Source organism: Antechinus flavipes, chromosome 1 (assembly GCF_016432865.1).
Source record: "Antechinus flavipes isolate AdamAnt ecotype Samford, QLD, Australia chromosome 1, AdamAnt_v2, whole genome shotgun sequence".
Lineage (NCBI taxonomy): Eukaryota > Metazoa > Chordata > Mammalia > Dasyuromorphia > Dasyuridae > Antechinus > Antechinus flavipes.
In genome coordinates, this window is record NC_067398.1 from 690,925,067 (window position 1) to 690,947,191 (window position 22,125).

The window sequence follows — 22,125 nt, forward strand, 5'->3', positions numbered from 1 at the left end:
GCTCATACAATATAGAACTCGGGGTTGTTGGCGAAGGTGCTCGCGCCGGCTTTCCCTTTAAAGATGGATATCGCGAGCTCCGAGCTCGGGCCAATCCTCGTTAGTATAGTGGTAAGTATCCCCGCCTGTCACGCGGGAGACCGGGGTTCGATTCCCCGACGGGGAGGCTCCAACTGTTTTACCATAATCCCAAACAACTTAAAATTATTGTTCTTTCATTAAAAAAAACCCTGCTTTTCCTTTCAAATTAAGTTAAAAACCAAACTAATTTTCTTTTTAAAAAAAACATACGACCTACTTTCCCCAAAACATTAAGTAATCTTTTTAAAAAGTGCTTATTTTATTCTTGTATTTCTTAAACATAAAAATCTATTATGACTTTTAAATATATTTATATTAAAATGACTTCTTCTCCTAACCAGAGCCCACTGGTCTTCCCCTCTATGATTATCTCTCACACGTGCAACACATTATATATATATATATATATATATATATGCATGCATCTATATACATCCATACATAAACATATGTACACATGACATGCACACACATGTATCACCTATATATCCATATAGTACCTCTCATTTAGTGTGTATGCATATGTATGGCACATAGAATAATATACTTTTTACATATATGGTGTATATTTAACATGGAACATATATAAGATGGTACCTCCTTTTCATTATATATAGAGAGTATACATAATTAACTATAACCTATATACTTTATATTTATGTGTGTATTGTATATATAATGTATGTATTTATACATATGTGTAAATATTATATACAATATATAGTATGATGTGTGTATAGTGATATATAAGTATATTACCTATATCCCTGTATAATAGCACTGTTCCAACTATATGTAATAAACAAGAAGTGATACGCTATATATATGTATGTATGTGTATGTACACACACACATATGTATATGTACCTAATTATTGCTATGCTTTTTCTCCCATCAGAATATGAGCTCTTTGAAGGCTGGCACTTTTTGCCTTTTTTTGTAACCATTACCAGCACTTGGCCCATAATAAATCATTCATCAATGCTTGTTGACTGACTGCAGCTCAAGCTCCCCCACAGTGGGAATGTGAGCCTTAAAATGATCCAGTGTAAATATTGGCTCCTGTATGTCTCAGAGACAGAGACAGAGACAGAGGCAAAGAGAGACAGAGACAGAAATTCAGACAAAGAGATAGAGGGAGAGACAGACAAAGAGAGACCTTGGGCAAGTTCCTTTACATATTTGGATGTCAGTTTACTGATCTGTAAAATGGGGAGAGCTTGGACTAAATGGCTTCAGTTTCCTTCTGGGAATCTCTGTATGGAAAAGCACTTAGCTTTAAGTGTGAATTGCTGTTCAAGATGAGGGAGAAGGAGGGAAGTCCCCTGAAGAAAGGGTGTTTGTTCTATCTTGGCTGGAAGGACTGGTAAATCGGGAGTTGCTTAGGATCACCAGACCCCTCTGGGGGAGCTGTGATGTGAACACACTTCTTTCTGGCTTAGGGAGCAGTTCTCTCCTGCCATCCCACACTGTACATTATAACAGATACTTATTGAATTGAATGAGTGAAGCAATATATGAAATAGTCCGATAAATCCCATAACTCCTCCCAAGTCTACTTTTGACCTTTTTGAATCAAAATATCTTTAACTCACCAATTCTTCTATCATTTATTAAAGAGCTATTATGTGTCCAGATGGTTCAAGAACAGCAGTGCACGTTAAAAATAAAAGTAAACAACCTCTGCCCTCTAGGAACTTGCAGCCTGATGTGATCTTCTTCCTTCTTTGGAATCTCCATATCACCATAATACATTGCTTGTGATCTATGTTTAGGTAAAACCAAGTAGTGAGAGAAATTCCAGGAAGGAAGAATTATTTCTACCTGGGAGAGTCAAAAAGGACATTTCATGAAGGTTGTTTTCCTTGTTAGAATGTAAACTCCTTAAGGAAGGTTCCCCACCCCCACCCCCACCCCTCCAATTTTCCCTTTTTTCTCTCCCTAATCTGACATAGTGTTTATAAGATATATGCCTGTGGATGGATAAATAGATGGAATAGATTGCGCCCAAATTCAGCTTTAAAGGAAATGAAAGATTTCAAAAACTAACATAGGAGGGAATGTTGGACTGAATATTCAGGCCAAACTGTTTCAATCCAAAAGAATCCAGTTAAAAGGCTACTGTGTGTAAGATCTCAAGTTTGGGCTCCAGAAATGCCTGGCTTAGTTCAGTAGTTCCCACTGAAATGATCCTTTAAGGTTTACTACGGGCCTTCTTTCATAATGCTCCGACGTTGGTTATGGGAACATTATTATTCTCATTTTATAGATGAGAAACTGAGTCTCAATGAGATTAAGCTCAATGAGCTTGCCTTGCCATTCAATAGGAGGAAATATATATTCATATATTAATAATTGTAATAGGAAAAATTAGGAAAAGGGTGAATGAAAAAGCATTTATTAAATGTAGGCTATGTCAAGCACTGTGCTAACTGTTGGGGATAGAAACTCAAACGTGAAAACTTCTTGGTACCTCAGGAACTTAGGTTCTGACAGGAGGAAGGGAATACTTATGGAAAAGCTAGAATTCTAAAACTGTGTGACAGTCAAGAAAAAAAATAGTGACATCATAACTAGATTTAGAGGAGCAAGGAAGAAATTGCCTGTCAGATCTTCGGAGGTGGGAAGATTTCAAACAATAGAAAAAATGATCACGGGAGAAAATGAAAATGTCAAAGGTTTTGCACTAACAAAACGAGAATGATGTCATAGAACTCTGTCTCCCTGATCTTTGTGGAGGGTGGGCCACTTGGCCTGGGGAAATTCCTAAAAATGATCCCCACCCACCTGAATCTCCCAGCTCTGAGAAAGCTACCTGGTTCCCCACAGGAATCTCCCATTTCCCAATTGATCTGGGAATCACTTTGGTCTGGGGAATAGTCACCATCCTTATGGATTTAGAAATTAGCCCCTAATGCTCTCTAAGCCCAAAGGATAGCAGGCTAAATAAAAAACAACTCTGTACCCAAACCTTTACAAAAGGAGAATGATGTCATAGGACTCTGTCTCCCTGATCTTTGTGGAGGGTGGGCCACCTGGCCTGGGGAAATTCCTAGAAATGATCCCCACCTGCCTACCTGGTTCCCACTGGAATCTCCCACTTCCCAATTGATCTGGGAATCACTTTGGTCTGGGGAATAGTCACCATCCTTATGGATTTAGAAATTAGCCCCTAATGTTCCCTAGCTCAAAGGCTAGAAGGCTAAATAAAAAACAACTTTGTACCCACACCTTTGCTATCTTCCAAATCAGGAAGCGGCCCACTGAGAGAAAGAGTTTCTCAGTGAAATAAACCTATTTTTGCCCCAAACCTCACTTGCAGACTGGGATTGCGAATTCTTTCACCAAACCTGCAACAGCGGCCTGGGGACCCCCATCGCTGTTAGGGTATCTCTCACCCCTCAACAAGAAGATTAAATGATTCTATATCTTCTTTTTGTTGATGGATCCTATTTACAACTAATTGATCTTGGCCTGTAACTAAGTCATTGTTCTCCTCTCCGAGCTTATTGCAGAAGTTTAGCTGGCCTGGAGTGGGTTAAGTTCATGGTCAGTATGCCTGTATCTATTCTGTCTCTGTCTCTGTCTGTCTCTCTGTGTCTGTCTGCCATCTCCAACTAATCACTGTTCTATTCTAGCCTTAAGGAGATATCTTATTTGTGTGGAGCTCAGGTGGACACCAAGGCTATACTACAAGGATGTCCAAAGAAGTCTGGGCCCTTGACCTAGAGTCAAACCATGAGCTTTCCTTAGTCACAAACTAGAAGGAGGGACTGTTGCTAGACCCTCATTTCCCAATTTCAAACCAATCACATTGTTCCCCACACCTCAGCTCTGTAATCAGTGACATTTTCCTCATCCCCATAATTCTGCCAATCCTGTAACCAATTATTTTCTTTTTCTACCTGTGAAGATTTGTTCTTCGCTTTTTACTCCACAAAAAATGAAAAACCTGAGTTGTTCTTTGCTCTTCACTCCCCCTAAAAAACTGAAAAAGATCAGTAAAGGGCTTTGAGGCCAGTCATTGATCCATTCTGTTTGTAGATAGTGCCCTTGTTAATAAAATGTTCTCTTGCTCAGAGAATGTGCCTTCTACCTTTATGGAATTTTCCTCCCAGTGATAATTAATGCAGTTAAAATTAGAAGAGAAACAAGTAATTGGGAGGAGGAGGAAATCTTTCCAGCAAGTTTTTCTAATAAAGGTCTCATTTCCAAGCTATATAAGGAAAGAGCCATTCCTCAATCAATAAATATTCAGAGGCCTATCCTTTTTCAAAGAAATCCAAACTATCTAAAACCACATAAAAATGCTCCAAATCACTAATAATTAAAGAATGCAAATTAAATTATAGCAAACCCATCTAATGGGTAAAGATGAAAAAAAGAAATAACTAATAGTAATAGCTAACATTTATATAGCATTTTAAACTTTGCAAAGTGCTTTATAAAAATGCTCTCATTTAATTCTCAAAACAACCCTGAAAGGTAGGTTATTATTATCTCTGTCTTACAGATGGGGAAACTGAAGCTAATAGTGGTTAAGTTATTCGGCTAAGGTCACACAAGCTAAGTAAATGTTGGAGGAGCACACATAGGCACACATAGAGCCTTAATATAAGTCTCTTTTGGTGGAACTATGAATTGAACCAGCCATTCTGTAAAAAAATATATATTTGAATCATGACCCAAAAGATGCTAAATTATACATGACCCTTTGAGCCAGCTAAACCACTACATCTCTACCCCATGAAGAAATCAAAAAAAGAAGAAAAGAGACCAATACTATAAAAAACATCATTATGTTTTTTTCAGAATAGCCCCAAACTGGAAACAAAGGGGAATGGCCAAACAAATTGTGGCATATGAATGAAATGCAATATTATTTTGCCAAAAGAAATAATGAAATGGGCTGTTCCAGAGGAAAGATGACCCGATGCAGATTGAAGTGAACACAGAGAGAACAATATATACAATGACAACAGCATTATAGAGAAAAACATCTTTAAGAGACTTTAGAACTTCTATTGTTGCCATGGTAAACCATGAGTCTGAAGGTGAAATGTGCCTCCCAGCTCCTGGTAGGGAAGGGATGGACTTAAAATGAGATAAACATTTTTTGGATGTTACTAAAGGAGGAATTTGTTTTGCTGAACTATCTATTTTGTTATGAGAATTTTTTTTTAATTGTTCCTTTGGGAGAGTAATGGGATGGGGAGATAAAATGTAATCATGAATTAATAGATTTAAGTGCAGAAGCAATGTGAGGAGCACACAGGAAAGTATGATTTGGGGATCCATGCTCCCAGGACTAATGCCCTTCCTCATACTCCTTGCCCCAACCTCCCATTCAAAGGCTACCCAAATCTCCCACTGATGCAATGCCTACTTCGTAGGAGACAAACCGAATTTCATCTTAAATGTTTTCCCTTCTTGCCTCCTCCATCTTTTGGAGGTCACTGAGATCCATCTGCCTCCTGTGACATGATCTTCCTAGCACTCATCCTTCCTCTGGCCCTGGTCGAGAGCATCCGCTTGCGCCTTTGCTTCCCCACGGCCACTTCCAACACCTTCTCCTTCCGTCGCTTAGTAACCAAAGGTCTCCTCCATCCTTTGCTGGAGCGGTCCATCCCTGCCAGCCAAGGTACCATCCCTCTCTGCCTTTGGGGCTAAATGCTGAAAAGCCTGTCTATAATAGGTGCCTTCTCTTTCTATCCCTCTCATTGCCCTCCAAGCTCGCTGCTGTCAAGCAAATGATTTTATCTTTGAAATTAACCTTCTCTCTCCAACATGACTAAGATCTCTTAGCTGATAAATGTAATGACGTTTCCCTAATCTTCATCTTTCTGGATCTCTCTGCAGAGATCCAGATCTTTTAACAGAAGATTTTTTATTCTGTCCTGGATGTAATAGGGAGCCAGTGAAGTTTATGAAGAGGGAGCTGGTACGGTCAGACATGTTTTAGCACACCATGGATCTGACAAATGAGCAGAGGATGGCTGGGCCCAAGGGCAGAGAGAGAAGGGAGTGTGTCCAGGAGATGCTGGGGACCCAACGGCCGGGCTTGAACAATGAGGGAGTGGAAAGGATGAGAAATAGGAGTCAATGATGACAACCTAAGTGATGAGTCTGGGAGACTGGGAGGATGGGCGCACTTCAATATGAATAGGAAAATTAGTATAAGGGGAGCACCTCTAAGCATTCTGCAAGGATCCTGTCTCTGACAGGGTCACACATTTCTGGATACTCAGGACATTGCTTGCTCCTCCTCCCCATCTGGTGGCTCCTTCTCTTTGTCTTTTGTTGGCCCAGGCCTTGCCTGCTGTGGGGACCTGCCCCGGACCCTCATCTCTTTTCCCTTCATCCCATCTGATTTGATGATTTCATCTCCCATGGTTCCAGTGGCCATCTCTGGGCAGACGAGTCTCAGATCTGTTTCTTCAGCTCTGACCTCTTCACTGATCTCCATGTTTGCATTTCCAATTGCCTCTCTCCAAACGGAAGTTCTGGAGGTTCCTTAAATTCAATATGTCCCAAACTGGGGGCATTCTCTTCCCCAACACCCCCCCCATTATCCTAGTACCTCCCATTATGTCATCCTAGATGCCTCCCCCATTAGGTTACCCCCATCCAGGTACCTCCCCCATTATGTCCTTGTTCTTGTTATCCTATAAAAAAGCTTGCAGTCTGATAGTGCTAGATTGGTCCCAGTATATAGCTCCATTTAATAAACTATTAAATTGGTCTCTAATCTCTGTCTTGCTCAGTTTCTCCGGCATTACAGAACCATCTGGGTCCAGTGGCCAGATGTAGATTAGGATGACCAGAGGAGGCCTTGACCTTTTTTAAGCTAAATTTTTAACAAATCTTAGTTTGACTGAGGTAACACCCAATCAGCGATTAAGGCTAGGTGAAAATGAGACAAAGAATAGCTTTTTTTTTTTTAACCTAATTAAAAAAAATAAAATAAAATCAATCTAGAAGGGGAAAATCTTTAGCGTTTCTGACCAGAGCAAAAATAGTTGCTATTTACACTTATTCTGAGTGACTCTGAGGACCCCAAAATGACTAATTGGGGCTTGGTCTGGGACCTAATGTTGGCCAATCAATGAGAACCAGAATGATTGGGATTTAAGGCATGGTCCTTAAGAAAGAAATCTATCATTCTCCAATTGATAAATGGTCAAAGGATATGAACAGACAATTTTCAGATAATGAAATTGAAATTATTTCCATTCATATGAAAGTATTCCAAATCACTATTGATCAGAGAAATGCAAATTAAGACAACTCTGAGGTACCACTACACACCTGTCAGATTGGCTAAAATGACAGGAAAAAATAATGATGAATGTTGGAGGGAATATGGGAAAACTGGGACACTGATGCATTGTAGGTGGATTTGTGAATGGATCCAACCATTCTGGAGAGCAATTTGGAACTATGCTCAAAAAGTTATCAAATTCTGCATACCCTTTGATCTAGCAGTGCTACTACTGGGCTTATATCCCAAAGAGATCTTAAAGAAGGGAAAGGGACCTGTATGTGCCAAAATGTCTGTGGCTAGAAACTGTTTGTAGTGGCTAGAAACTGGAAAATGAATGGATGCCCATCAATTGGAGAATGGTTGGATAAATTGTGGTATAAGAATATTATGGAATATTATTGTTCTGTAAGAAATGACTAGCAGGATGAATATAGAGAGGCTTGGAGAGACTTACATGAACTGATGTGATGGTAGGTAAAATGAGCAGAACCAGGAGATCATTATATAAACTTCAACAACAATACTGTATGAGGATGTATTCTGATGGAAGTGGATTTCTTCGACAAAGAGAAGATCTATTCATTTCCAGTTGATCAATGATGGACAGAATCAGCTACACCCAAAGAAAGAACACTGGGAAATGAGTATGAACTGTTTGCATTTTTGGTTTTCTTCTCAGGTTATTTTTACCTTCTGAATCCAATTCTCCCTGTGCAACAAGACAACTGTTCGGTTCTGCACACATATATTATATCTAGGATATACTATAACATATTTAACATGTATAGAGGACTGCTTGCCATTGGGGGAGGGGGTGGAGGGAAGGAAGGGAAAAGTCGGAACAGAAGAGAGTACAGGGGATAATGTTGTAAAAAATTACCCGTGCATATGTTTTGTCAATAAAAAGTTATAATAATAATAAAAAAAGGAAAAAATATTTTTCTAATTAAAGGTAAAAAAAAAAAAAAAAAAGAAAGAAAGAAACCTTAGCCAGTGAACTCCAAGATAACTCGTTAAGTTTCAGCAAACAAAATTTATATTCTTTTAGGTACAATAGAGGGAGAGGAGGAAAGGCAGGAAGGAAATCATGAAGGGAGAAGGAAGGAGGAAGAAAGGAAGAAGAGGGAAAAAGGAAGGAGAAAAAAGAGAAAAAGGAAGCAAAGAAAAAAGGAAGAGAGAGAGGGTAGGAGGGAGGAAGGAAGGAAGGAAAGAAAAAAAGGAGGGAGGGAGAGAAGAAGGAAGGAAAGCAGGGAGGGAAGAAATGAGAAAAAAAAGAGAAAAAGGTAGGAAAGAAGGAAAAAAGGAAGAGAGGGAGGGAAGGAGAAAAGAAAGGAAGGAAAACTGCATTGCCCTTCTTCTATTCCCAGGTTGTTAGATCTTAGTTCTCAAAGAGGATCATAACATTGATTGATCATGACAGTGAAATGTATTTAAGTGAGGGAGGGCTGTGCAAAGTCACCAGCCTTACTCTCTCCTCAAGAGCCATCTGGGTCTAGTGACCCAGAGACTACGTGCCAGCCTGGCACATAGTAGGCGCTCAATAAAAATTAGTTCTCTCCTTGGCTTTGTGAGACTGAGGCAGTTGCTGATTTTACCAGCCACCTTGATTTGCTCCAGCTCCCCTACTAACCAGAGGAGGCCAGACTGACTTGGGGAATCAGGAGCTGGAGACAAACTGAGCCTTCCTTCAGCTGGGAACATCCGACATTTCCTTGCAGAATTTCCTTCCTTAGAAATTCTTTGCATCCTCCTCCTACTGAATCCAGAACCCCCCTTGCTTTGCCACAGAACCATCTCAGCCTGGCTCAGGTCAACCCCAAAGCAGTGGCCAAACCTGATACAGCCATGATTCATTTCTGAAAAATAGCCCAGCCCAGAATCACCTGATCAGATCATGCGATTCCTCTCCACCCCCCCATCCTCCCTTGTGACTTTTGTCTTTATAACCCCTTTATGCCCACGTCCGGCTGGGATCTACCTGGGCTGCCATGTATCTACCTGGGCTCCCATGTAGGCATTTGCCGTCTTAAGAGGAATAAAACCACAAAAACAACCTAACTCTTGTCTCTCTAAGACTAAACTCGGAAGAAGGTTAACAGGTTTACAGTTTGCTTTCCATCACATCATACCTACAGTGTCCCAAACTGATTGCCTCAGTCAGCCAAACAAGAAGCATTTATGAAGCACCAGACCCTAAGGGAGATGCTGGGAACACAGAGACAAAAGGGAGATGGTCCTTGGGCTTACCTTCAGTTAAAGGAATCTCTACAGGTTCCAATCTTACCTTCACACAACTGCCATACCTGGGGAGCCCGTTTGGAGTCAGAGGTCTGGCTGAAAAATCTTAGCTCTGCCCCTTAGCCTGGGCCAGTCACTGAACCTCAGTTTCCTTGTCTGTAAAAGGAAGCGGTTTTTCATCCAGATCCTTTTGGCAATGTGAGAAGACACTCTTCTCCTTTTAAAAGCAAAACTAAATGGAAGGAAATGCTGTACTTCAGTTAGGGGGTTAGGGAAAAGAAAGGTGTCATTTCCTCCCTCCCCATCCAAGTTCAAGCACCCCCTGCTCTGTATGGGGGTGTGGGCCCCAGGATAAGAAACCCTGAACTTAATGGTCTCTAAATCCATGATCCTTTTCCCAGTTGATTGGTGGTGAAGGGACTTTCCAGGTGGGTAACCTCCATGTCAAGAGGAGGCTTCAGAGTTTGATTTCTGAGGAGGAGGATTACGAGAATTCATTTAGTTTTGATTTTATCCATCATAAGGTCCCTTTCAGGAGCTCTAAATCCACTCAAAAGAAATCAGCCTAATAATCCAGACCAGCCCATATAAAGTCATATAAAGTGTATTTTGTCTCAGTGACATTCATTATCAGAAAAAGATGGCAAATGGATGTGACACATTAGGGTTGCCTTATTATTCATAAAATATTAAAAGACAGACACCAAAGGTGTGTGGGACACTGCAAAGAGAAGAGTGAGAAAATCTGGGTTCAAATCTTGCTTCTATCACTTACTAGCTGTGTAATTATGGACAGTCTCCCTCTGGCTCAGTTTCCTCATCTGGAAAACAAGGAGGCTGGGTTTGGAGGCCCTAAAGTCCTGTCTGCCTTTAAATCTATGATCGGGAAGTTTGCTAGAAGATTTATGGAAATTGTCTAGCAAAATGAAAAGGCACATCTTGGTCATCCTAAGCATCAGTGTCAAGGCCATACTCACATCCATGAAGTCACATGTGTATCTAAGTCCAGAGATGGTTGAGTCTTTCTATCACTTAAGAACTTTTAACAGCCCCTTATTGTCTGAACCTGTCTCAACCTTGCTTCCAAAACATGTTTATTTTTTAAATATTTTGATAACTATTTCAATATATTTGACTTCTTTATAATCTCATCTTTTACTTTATATTTAAAAATATGCATGGTGGTAAAAAAAAACCCCAGAAACTAATGTTCAATGTATACTAAAATATTTATAGGGGCACTTTGTAGTAGCAAAGAATGGGAAATGAAGTGGGATCTCAATCAATTGTGAAATAACTGAACAAATTCATAAAGGAATTAATGCAGTATTATTGAGGAATAAGAAATGATGAATATGTGGTCAACCTGCCATCTGGGGGAGGGGATGGAACAAAAGGTTTTGCAGTTGTCAATGCTGAAAAATTATCCATGCATATATCTTGTAAATAAAAGCTATAATAATAATAATAATAATAATAATAATAAAAAGAAATAATGAATATGAAGAATTTGGAGAAAACATGGGAAGTCTTATAGGAAGAAATGCAGTATGAAATAAACAGAACAAAACAGAGAATATGCACAAAGACTATCAGTGGAGATGGAAAGATGGTTAACAGGAAACTGACCTCATATACCAGGATCACCAGTGATGGGTATTTGGGGACATTATATAATGAACCTCCCCCCTTCAGAGATATGAAGGACCACAGGGTTAAATGTTGTATACCATGGCATTTAATGCCTCAGTATTGCTTGATTTTCTTTTCTTTTGGAGATGGGGGGTTTAGAAGGAAATATTTGATCTGTATTAGAGAGTGAAATCCTGTGATATAAAGACAAAAGTTTCAAATAAAGTGTGTTTTTAAAAAATAAAAAATAATAACCATGAGAGAAAAATTTTAGTTTCTTCCTTCTTCCCTCCCTTCTTCTCTTTTTCCCTTTTTTCCTTCCTTCCCTCCTTCCTTATCTTTTTTTTTCTTTCTCTCTCTTTCTTTTTCTCTTTTCCTCTTTCTTTCTTTCTTTCTTTCTTTCTTTCTTTCTTTCTTTCTTTCTTTCTTTCTTTCTTTCTTTCTCTTTCTTTCTTTCTTTTCCTATCTCTCTCCTTCTTCCTCTTTTCCCTTATTCTTGAAACACAGCAGAAAATAGGAACTTGCAGAGAAGACCCTATAAACAATTTGGGGTCCAGACTTTTCTGTGATTTCAAGGAGCTGAATTAGGGAAAGGCTCAGATGTTTTTTTTTTTTTTCATTTAGCTTTCTTTTCTGTCTAGACAGAATGTGAATTTTTTTTTAAGGGTCAACTGTTTAATTTCATTTTAAAATATCAAATTTAGGAATAAAAGGGAAGCAGATCAGAAAACTCATCCTTTTTAGGCATTTCTGTTGGTAGCCAGAGGAGGAGGCTGGGGATGTAGCTCAGTGGTAGAGCGCGTGCTTTGCATGTATGAGGCCCCGGGTTCAATCCCCGGCATCTCCAAGTGTCCTTTTTGTCCTCTTAACAGAGTTGTCCCTTTTCCCCTTCCCCCAACAGGTAGCACTACAATTTTTTCAAACAGGGTAGTTCGATTTGTTTACAAAATTTGGGGGAAACCGGCTTTTTTTTGGGGGGAGGGGTTAATTATTTATTTTAAAATAATGTTCTCTTCATCCATTCCAGTTATCCTGAAACCAATACCTCTGTTTTTCAGCAACGGTTGGCTCTGTAACCTCTGGGTATTTTCCAAAGCTAGGTTTTCATTTCAGGGAAGGGGTTCTTCAATTTTTCGGTGCCCTGCCAACCTTGAGCATGGGGAGGAGGCTTATTCACCCTGCTGGGAATCATGTTGTTAAATGAATGAAGGAAAAGACACAAGAGTAGGAAGGAAACAGATTATACTGAAACAGTTTTCAAAATATTTTACAGTCAAGGTCACAGACTAGAAATCAAGACCTTTTTGAGAGCATGACCCTAAACGTGACTGTGGAATCCCTTCCTCTGCCCAGTGCCATCCCCAAACACCTCTCTTCTAATCCTTGTCACAGTCTGCCTTAGTATTTTATTTTTTTGTGAAATTAGTCCCCTTTTGCTTAAACAAAAAAAACTTCTGGGGGGTCAAGGATGGGGTCTATTCATCTAAGAACTTTAAAGTTTACTTCAAATGAATAAAGTTCAAACCATGTACTAAAGTATTAATCAAAAAAAAAGCTTAAAAAATGAAAAAGTAGAAAGTTCATGTTCACGAGTTCTTTTGAAATAATTCCCTTTATAAATCTTTAAAAATTGTTTTTAATGATATCTTTTGCATTTAAACCTTTCTTTCAGAAGGTAACCCCCTGCCTCCCCTGTTCCAGCTAGCCAGCCCTGGAAACACAGAGCAGCAGCAGCAACAAAAAAGGGGACTAAGGGTGGGAGGGAAACAACTCAGTAATTGTTTGATTGACCTTGACTTGGAGAGCATGCAGCATTCAACACCCATGATTCCTCACTTCTTTTAGAGAAGGGAGGATGTGCATTTTGAAATAATTTTCTAATCTGATCACCATAAAATGTAGCATTTTCTAATTATATTTTGCATGTAGCACATCCCAAATACTGCTGCTTCATTCAGTTTGTAATCCAAATTGTGTAAAATATTTCAAGGACTGAGCAATCCTCCATCTCCGTTTTTTAATTGATCTTGTCTTAAAAACATAGTGGATTATTCAACCATTAGGCCAATGGATCCAATTAAAATGCTGGAGTTGATTTAGTTAATAATATGAATTTAGATGAGGTTATTTAATGGTTTTTAGTGTGTTTATTTGTTGAGTATAGATACAGTGGATTACTCAAGGCCAATGGATCCGATTAAAATGCTGGAGTTGATTTAGTTAATAATATGAATTTAGATGAGGTTATTTAATGGTTTTTAGTGTGTTTATTTGTTGAGTATAGATACAGTGGATTACTCAAGGCCAATAGATCCGATTAAAATGCTGGAGTTGATTTAGTTCATGAGTTTAGTTGAGGTTATTTAATGGCTTTTAGTGTGTTTACTTACTGAGTATCTGTAAATTATTTGTCAAAGAATCAATCAGTAAGTATTACATTCCTGTACTGTGCTAGGGGTTGAGGATACAAAGAAAGACAAAAATTATTCCTGTCTTCACAGAGCTGACAATCTAATGGGACAGACAACTATGTACATGCAAGATATAGATGGGATAAATTAAATAGAATTAATTGGGACAAATTAATGGAGATAATAATAATAATTAACCTTTATGTAATACTTGGAGCAGGTAGGCCACACAGTAGATGGAGTGCTGGATCTGGATTCAAGTTTGAGTTCAAATCCGGTCTCAAATCCTTATTAGCAAGTAACTTAACCCTGTTTGCCTCAGTTTCCTCATCTGTAAAATAAATTGGAACAGGAAATGGCAAGCCATTCCAGTATCTCTGCCAAGGAAATGAAATACCGGGTGCTGGGCTAAGGCTTTACAAATATGAACTCATTTAGAGTGAAGGCATTAGAATTAAGGGGACTAGGAAAGGCTTCTTGCAGAGTGGGATTTTGTTTGGCTGGTTTTGTCTTTAGAAAGAGTAAGAATATAGCTTTTTTGAAAAGAAAGACCTCGTTATTGAGAGCCAGCCATCATTGTTCAGACTTCATGAATGTTCAATAGAAATGACAGGTTTCCAGTGATTTTCCACTGGCCTCAATGAAATCTTCCCAGCATTATGCAGCAGGAGAAAAAAAGATACTTGAAGAAGCCTTTATTCTGAGATTGCTCAGGGTGGGAAAAGCCCTTCCTTAGAAAAGGGGTGAGTGTGCAATTAATTCTTTGCAACTGGTTACCTAATTAAGCCAAGACCAAGCCAGGCAGGGATAAACAACAAAGGAGCCCCTTTGGCTGCTGGATTAAGGCCTCCTTAAGATCAAATTGCTGAGGAGAGCTGGGGGTGCCCTGATCCTTCAAAACTGGGTCTTCCAGCCTCCTCCCTCCCCTTTCCTTTGGAAGCATCCTTTGTTGGTTCAGCCAGGAGCTACCAGGATTTTCCCCAAACTGAATTGATTGGTACCCAGCAGATGCAAACTAAGATGAAGTAACTCTTCAGGGTGATTACTTCTCTGCTGGGGGCAGGAGGAAAGAAAGGAGAGAAAGCTGGGAGAGGTGGCTGCCCTTCCTTTCCTCCTCCCCAGCCCTCAAACCCCTTTGTGAGCCCGGGCAAGGTCGTGCATGCGTTTCTTTCCCCACCAATCAGAAAGTGGTTGCTGGGCCCTGCTCCATCTTCCATTGGCTCAGGTCCCACTGAGGCTCCTTCTTCTCTCCCACGCCGGTGCCTCTGGAGCAGCTTTTCCCACTGGGTGCAAGTGAAGGAAGGATATCTGGGGGGAGGGAGAATGGAGAATTCTGGGTCTGGCCAAGGAGGGATGCCCAGACCTCCCCAAAGAGGCATCTGTCTGCAGGGCCAGCCCCGCCTCTGCTCAGAGAGCACAGCCTCCCCTCAAGGGACCCCGAGATCCGCTCTCTCCCTTCCTCATCCTTGCTCCCCATCCCCAAATCCTCTACCTGGAAACACATCCTTGCCCCCTCCATCCTCAGTTCCTCAGCCTGGAAACACATCCTTGCCCCTCCCCATCTCCGGGTCCTTGGCCTGGAGACACATTCCCCCAGAACACCAGGCCCAGTTCCTGGATTTCTAGGTTTTAATTTCAACTCCTTACCATAAGCTCTCCCCAACTCCATCCAGCTTCATTTTAAAAAAGACATTTTTATTGATGTATTTAGTTTTTGTATCCTTCCCTCAGAGAGCCAAACCAATGACCAGATTTAAAAATCTGACAGTACAAGCAAGGGTCCACCCTCTGAGCCCCTCCAGCATTTGCCAGGAGTAGGGGAGAGGGCCAGGATTCAGAACTTCTATTTTTCAATTTGGATTTCATCCCTTCCCCCCACCTCCTAAATCTGGGTCATCACCAGCCCCCCAGCCTCTCACCCAACAGCTGTTTCTCTTCTAGTCTTTCAAAACTTGTGACCCAACTGATTCGTGTACATTAATCATCAGCCTTACTGCACACAAACAAAAAACAAAAGCAGGGTGTGGTTTTCACATGAAACTAGGTCACTCTGAAAGAAACCTGGCTTGTTCTAATCCTGTACTTAAACAGAAAAAAATTGGGGAAGGGGTCTTTTAAATCCCCATTGTATATTTCACTTTGAGTAATAAGGATGTCAGTGGTATCCTAAAAGCTTGTATTTTAAATAAGGTTTCTATAAATAAAATGAAGATTTCTATAAATTGAAAAAAAACCAGCCAAAAAGGGAACTATTTTTCTGATTGCAGAAATTTAAAATATATGTAGAAAATAAATCTATAGAAATAATTTCAATATTTTATAAAATATAATCATTATATAAATTAATTTATATAAGATGAAACATGTGAAATATTATATGAATCAAATAAAGATATTTATATATCAAATATATGGATAGAGATTTGTAAATAGATTTTTTTTCCTGTCTTATGTTTCTGTTTTTTTGACTTGGAGCCAGTCAATTGACTTATTTAGCTGTAAATTAAGGACATAGATGATCTAAAAGGCCTTTCTAACTCCAAATTCTTATCTATAATTGAAAAACTGTCTGAATAGCCAGACACCTTAAAAATCAGCTGGGGACCTGAACAGATATTGCAATGTAGGTTGTTAGGAAAGGGAATTACTCCGATTCTAAGTAAATAGTCAATTCAATCAACTCTAACTAGTAGACATTTATTTTTAGCTCTAATTTTCTTTTCTCAAGTGGAGCCCCTTCTCCCCCTGTGGAAATCATTTCACTCTAGTGTTATGGTTGCCAACAATTTCCTCTAAGGCAAATTTTGATCAAATGACAACATAAATAAGTACCTGGCTGACATCATAATACCCCCTGGTCTTTAGGGAGGTATTTCTGGGCTAAGCTAAATGTCAATGGAACTTCATTGTAATGTACTTTAGGTAGAATTTTTGAATCTGAAAATTGGAAGGGGAAAAAAACTTAACAAAATTTTTAGGAGTAAAGAATAGTTCAGGAGGAAAATGTCCTTCATTAGTTAGCTTTTTAAAAGTGTTAGAAGTCTCTGTTTTCCTTTCCTGCCTTTTATGTGTATTTTTGATACAGTTTATGCATATATCTGGAAGATAGAACAGAGACAGCTTTGTTTTATAATTTTCTTGATCAGTAACATTAACTAAGGCATAAAACAGGGAGATCTATATGTGGGATTTGCCTGAGTCAATATGGAGGAGACATTCTGTATCTGAAGTCCTTCAAATGTTCCTGTGGGGGACTTGATGGGGTAGGGGTAAAAAGAGGCCTAGAACTTTCTAAATGAAATCCATCCCATTCAGACTTTAGACTTTACAATCCACACTTGGAAAACCAAATGGATAAAAATATTTTAATGTTTATTGTTCAGACTAGGATAGGTGGTAGGATGCCAGACACTCTATAAAATCATTCATTGAGGATCAGAATTCAGTAGGAGGAAACTGGCCGACTGGACTGCTTTTGGGAAAGAGCAAAGTTGTTTTAATGTTTGCCCCTGAACAAAGGCTCCTGTTTTAATACCGGCATTTCATTCTTCGGATGCCAAATGGCTTCTGGTAGCTGATTTACATTCCTTGAAGCATTGAAGGTGAGGACTGCACAAGGGACAATAGAGGTAGATGGAAGAGATGAACAGGCTGGCCCACATTACAGGTTAGGGAGGATGAAATCAAAGAAATTAACTCTTGAAAAAGAGGTAGAGTAGAGGAGAGTGAGGGATAGACAGATCTTGTGTTCCTCTGGTAACCTGAGGGAATTCAGGAGAACTCAAGGAAAGCCCCTACCACATTGGAAGGATGCCCAGGGTAAACTCATAGGAGTAGCAGCAAAAAGTCCGTATGAGTGCAGGAAATGACCATATTGATGAGATCACAGGTATGAGGGTTTTCTATTTTGGCCAAAAGATCTAGTGATCAAGAATTTGGAGCTGGAGAGGACCTTACTGAAACAGAGGACCCTAGATCTGGAGTTAGAAAGGACTCCTTGGGCTCCCCTACTCCAATTCCTTTGTTTTACAGATGAGGAGGCCCAGTGAAATGACATAACACTCTTGATGGTTTAGAGATGTACAGGATAATAAAATGTCCCATCCAAGATATCAAACTGCAATTCTTGCTCAAGAATTCAGGGGACAGTGGAATTGGACAATGACAGAGGGAAGAATCTAACATAAAGAGGGTTTGAGAAAGGTCCCTTGTAGAAGGTGGGAGCCAAGAGTCAGAGATGAAGAGAGGAGCAACCGGATGACCACCCAACTGCCCTGGTGTTGTGAGCAAGGGGCTTTCTGCCCCCCTCCCATTCCCCTAACTTCCTGATTTCACAGAGGAACACCCCGAAATTGTCAGTGGACAAGTATTTAAAAAGGAAAGGCCCCTTACCCTTAGGAAGTCTTATTGTAGGTCTCTCTATTCAGTCCTAACTTGTTCTGTGTGAGGTTACTGAAGGTGGGGGGTTCAGGAGAATGAGGAAAATACTTTGGAAACCTCCAAGCACTTTGTGCAAATTCATGGTTTTATTATGCCTGATCCAGAGTCCCAAGGATGGAAGGCCCCCCCCAAGGAGGACTTCTCTCATAGGAATCATAAGATGGAGAGCCGGAAGGGGCCTCCGAGGTCGTTGGTTGAATCTGGTTCCCTCATCTGACAGATGAGGAAACTGAGGCCCAGGGAGGGGGTGTGTAAAGTTTTGGGGGAAGGGAGAGGGGTAGAAGCAGGGCCAGTGTTCATTCCCCTCTTTTGACAGATGTGGAAACTGAGGCCCAGAGAGGCGATGGGGGAGGGGAGGATCGTTGCGAAGCGGGGCTGGGAGTCTCGAGTCTTTTGACTGGGGTCAAACCCCCGAGTCCGGGAGAAGGCCGTTGGGGGAGGGGCAGTCCCTCTGGGATATAGGCCGAGGGGTGCCCAGGCCTAGGGGGAAAAGCCTTCGACACCTCCCGTTAGTGTGACACCCCACCCCCACCCCCACACCCCCGCGCCGTGGGCGTTTGGGCCCAACGGGCGAGCACCGCGGGGCGAGGTGGGGGAGGGTCGGCTCTTCTCCCAGCGGGTGGTGGTGGGGGGTGGGGATGTTCGTTCCATTGGGCCAAGCCAGATTTTGGCGCCAGCCGAGCCTTCCCCCTTCCTCCCCTTCCGCCCCTCCCCCTCCACGCCGCCGTGTCAAAGCACTCCTTTCGAACGTTCAGAATCCCTCCGCTCACGCTATGGCCCCTCCCCCTTCCCCGGGCTACTTTTTCTTCAGCCCCTTAAACCAACTCGAGAAAGAGTTTCGTGAGAGGAAGCCATCGACCTGATTACGGCTTAGGGGCGGTGAGAGTTGTGATCTCGTTTTTTTGTTTCGGAGTAGGGTGGGATGGGGGTTCTAGCGTGGGAGAAATAGTTCCTTCTCGGCGTTTCCGCGGATGGATCTCATAGAATCGCCGCGCTGTGTCCCTATATAAGGACGCGCCGGGTGTGGCGCAGTTAGATCCGCCGAGGACAGGAGTTGACTCTGTTGTTCAGTGTGTGTGTCGCCGTCGCCACCGCTTGGTGAGGGGGGAGGGGACGCTGTATATCGCGGTCCCCTGGGGAAGGGTGGGGTTGCGGGTGGGGTGGGCTTTGTTGGTGCCGGGCTACGGGGTAGGTGAGTTTGGGGTTTGGGTGAGAGCTTGAAGTGACGGTTTATTTTGGCTCTAGGTGGCTGACGGGCTAGTGGGGGGGGCGGGGAGAGAAGGAAGGGAAGTAAAAGAAGCCCGCAAGATGGCGGCTGGTGGTGAGCCTTGAAGAGACGAAGCCCCCGCCATTGCGGGAGACAAGGTCTCGAGACCGCGGGGGATTCGGGAGGAAGGGCCTTGGTTCTTTAGTGTAAGAAAACCGCTGGTCTTAAGGGGCGGGGGAGTGTAGGGGCGCGCTTTCATCCGGGGCTTAAGCGAGAAGGAAGGAAAGCGCGCCCCCTGCTGGAGAGAATCGGCCATAAAGCCGGGCCTGGCGCGTCGCGTCGGTGGGGGCGGGAAGTAAAGAAAAACGCGTTACGGCCGCCTGCGCGTCGGGGTGTGGCCGGAAGTACGCGGCCCGTCGAGGGAAGGGGGAGTAACTCCTCTGTCCGCTCATCACGTCACGTGATACAGCCCCTCCCCTTCTCTGTCCGCTCATCCGAGATAGAGGGCGGTGGGCAGCCTGGCTCGAGATGGGCTTTCTTTTGCCGGTCAAGGGGCACTGTCAGGTGGGGGCCGGGGTGGATACTGCAGGACTTAAGTCAGGAGAAGGGACAGGGGCCCTGGCGTAAAAGAAGTAAGTTTCGGTGTTTAACGTTATTTAAACATTAGAAGGATCGAGCTGCATCAAATCAAGCTAATTTTCTTACCTATAAGGCAAAGGAAATATAGTAAAGATGAACTTCTTTTTTCGAAATAAAATGGTAATATTTCTACCTCAGTTCCTTGGTCCTTCCATTGTTTAAAAAATTACTTAAAGGTTTTAGTTTTTAGTTATAAGGTGTGCAGAAGCCCTAAGATGGAAGCAATTCTTTTTCTCACTGTAGCTAAGAAAAATATTAAGAACCTTTTTAAATTTTACAACTATGTTTATACATCAGTTGCTTGGGGTTTAAAAATATTATTGTTTAGTTTTTAGGTATAAAGGGTGTAAAAGCCCTTAGATTGAGTTTAATTATTTTCATTCTATTTTAAACGGGTATCTCCACTAGGGATAAAAATTTGGGGGTCTTTTTTTTCCCCTCAAATTTTTTTTTTTCAGGATTTCTAGAGGGATTGAATTGGCATTTAGGATTTAAGGGTAGTGATGATGAATATTTAAATTTTTTTTACTTTCCGTTTTTTAACAGACAATGCAGATCTTTGTGAAGACCTTGACTGGCAAGACCATCACCCTTGAAGTGGAGCCCAGTGACACCATTGAGAATGTCAAGGCCAAAATTCAGGACAAGGAAGGCATTCCCCCAGACCAGCAGAGATTGATCTTTGCTGGAAAGCAGCTGGAAGATGGGCGAACCTTGTCTGACTACAACATCCAGAAAGAATCCACCCTGCACTTGGTCCTTCGTCTCAGAGGTGGGATGCAGATCTTCGTGAAGACCTTGACTGGCAAGACCATCACCCTTGAAGTAGAACCCAGTGACACCATTGAGAATGTCAAGGCAAAGATCCAGGATAAAGAAGGCATCCCCCCAGATCAGCAGAGATTAATTTTTGCTGGAAAGCAGCTGGAAGATGGGCGTACCCTGTCTGACTACAACATCCAGAAGGAATCCACCCTGCACTTGGTCCTTCGTCTAAGAGGTGGGATGCAGATTTTCGTGAAGACCTTGACTGGCAAGACCATCACCCTTGAAGTAGAACCCAGTGATACCATTGAGAATGTCAAGGCAAAGATCCAGGATAAAGAAGGCATCCCCCCAGATCAGCAGAGATTGATTTTTGCCGGAAAGCAGCTGGAAGATGGTCGCACCCTGTCTGACTACAACATCCAGAAAGAATCAACTCTTCACTTAGTCCTTCGTCTCAGAGGTGGGATGCAGATCTTTGTGAAGACCTTGACTGGTAAAACCATCACCCTTGAAGTGGAGCCCAGTGACACCATTGAGAATGTCAAGGCAAAGATCCAGGATAAAGAAGGCATCCCCCCAGATCAGCAGAGATTGATCTTTGCCGGAAAGCAGCTGGAAGATGGGCGTACCCTGTCTGACTACAACATCCAGAAAGAATCCACCCTGCACTTGGTCCTTCGTCTCAGAGGTGGGATGCAGATCTTTGTGAAAACCTTGACCGGTAAAACCATCACCCTTGAAGTGGAGCCCAGTGATACCATTGAGAATGTCAAGGCCAAAATTCAAGACAAAGAAGGCATCCCCCCAGACCAGCAGAGACTGATCTTTGCCGGAAAGCAGCTGGAAGATGGTCGCACCCTGTCTGACTACAACATCCAGAAAGAATCCACCCTGCACTTGGTCCTTCGTCTCAGAGGTGGGATGCAGATCTTTGTGAAAACCTTGACCGGTAAAACCATCACCCTTGAAGTGGAGCCCAGTGATACCATTGAGAATGTCAAGGCCAAAATTCAAGACAAAGAAGGCATTCCCCCAGACCAGCAGAGATTGATCTTTGCCGGAAAGCAGCTGGAAGATGGGCGTACCCTGTCTGACTACAACATCCAGAAAGAATCCACCCTGCACTTGGTCCTGCGCTTGAGGGGAGGTGTCTAAATTCCCTCAAGTTTCTTTCAAGCTTTTGAGTAATTTCACTGCACTTTTCTTTCAATAAAGTTGTTGCATTCCCAAAATGCTTGTTTTTTGTCTTTTAAGTCGTCATATATGGGTTATAGCAATGTATTTAAGGACATAAAATAGTAAATCTAACCTTCAGAGTTGTGTAAGTAAAAAAAAACCAAAGCACAAGAACAAGCACATTAGTCATAGATATTAATAGTTTAAAGTAATTTTTACCTTAAGACTTTTTAAGATTTTAAGGGGTCAGGTACAGATAAGTTTTTAGA

The 22,125-nt window shown here is 41.7% G+C and overlaps 1 protein-coding gene and 2 non-coding genes across 5 annotated transcripts; all 3 read left to right on the forward strand.

The window, feature by feature from the left end:
• The first annotated feature begins 94 nt into the window (after positions 1 to 94).
• TRNAD-GUC (transfer RNA aspartic acid (anticodon GUC)) lies at positions 95 to 166 on the forward strand. The gene has a single exon. It is a non-coding gene; the product is annotated as a tRNA-Asp (tRNA).
• Positions 167 to 11,990: 11,824 nt separating this feature from the next.
• Positions 11,991 to 12,062, forward strand: TRNAA-UGC (transfer RNA alanine (anticodon UGC)). Its single transcript has one exon. It is a non-coding gene; the product is annotated as a tRNA-Ala (tRNA).
• A 5,894-nt stretch (positions 12,063 to 17,956) lies between these two features.
• UBC (ubiquitin C) lies at positions 17,957 to 21,912 on the forward strand. 3 transcript variants are annotated; one of them, XM_051972623.1, is made up of 2 exons: positions 17,957 to 17,980; positions 20,459 to 21,912. In XM_051972623.1, the coding sequence occupies exon 2, from the start codon at positions 20,462 to 20,464 to the stop codon at positions 21,833 to 21,835; it is 1,374 nt and encodes a 457-aa protein (XP_051828583.1). In that variant the 5' UTR covers positions 17,957 to 17,980; positions 20,459 to 20,461; the 3' UTR covers positions 21,836 to 21,912. The 3 variants fall into 3 exon arrangements, with proteins under 3 accessions (XP_051828583.1, XP_051828581.1, XP_051828582.1); XM_051972621.1 differs by lacking the exon at positions 17,957 to 17,980 and adding an exon at positions 19,048 to 19,164; XM_051972622.1 differs by lacking the exon at positions 17,957 to 17,980 and adding an exon at positions 19,817 to 19,905.
• Positions 21,913 to 22,125: the final 213 nt, after the last annotated feature.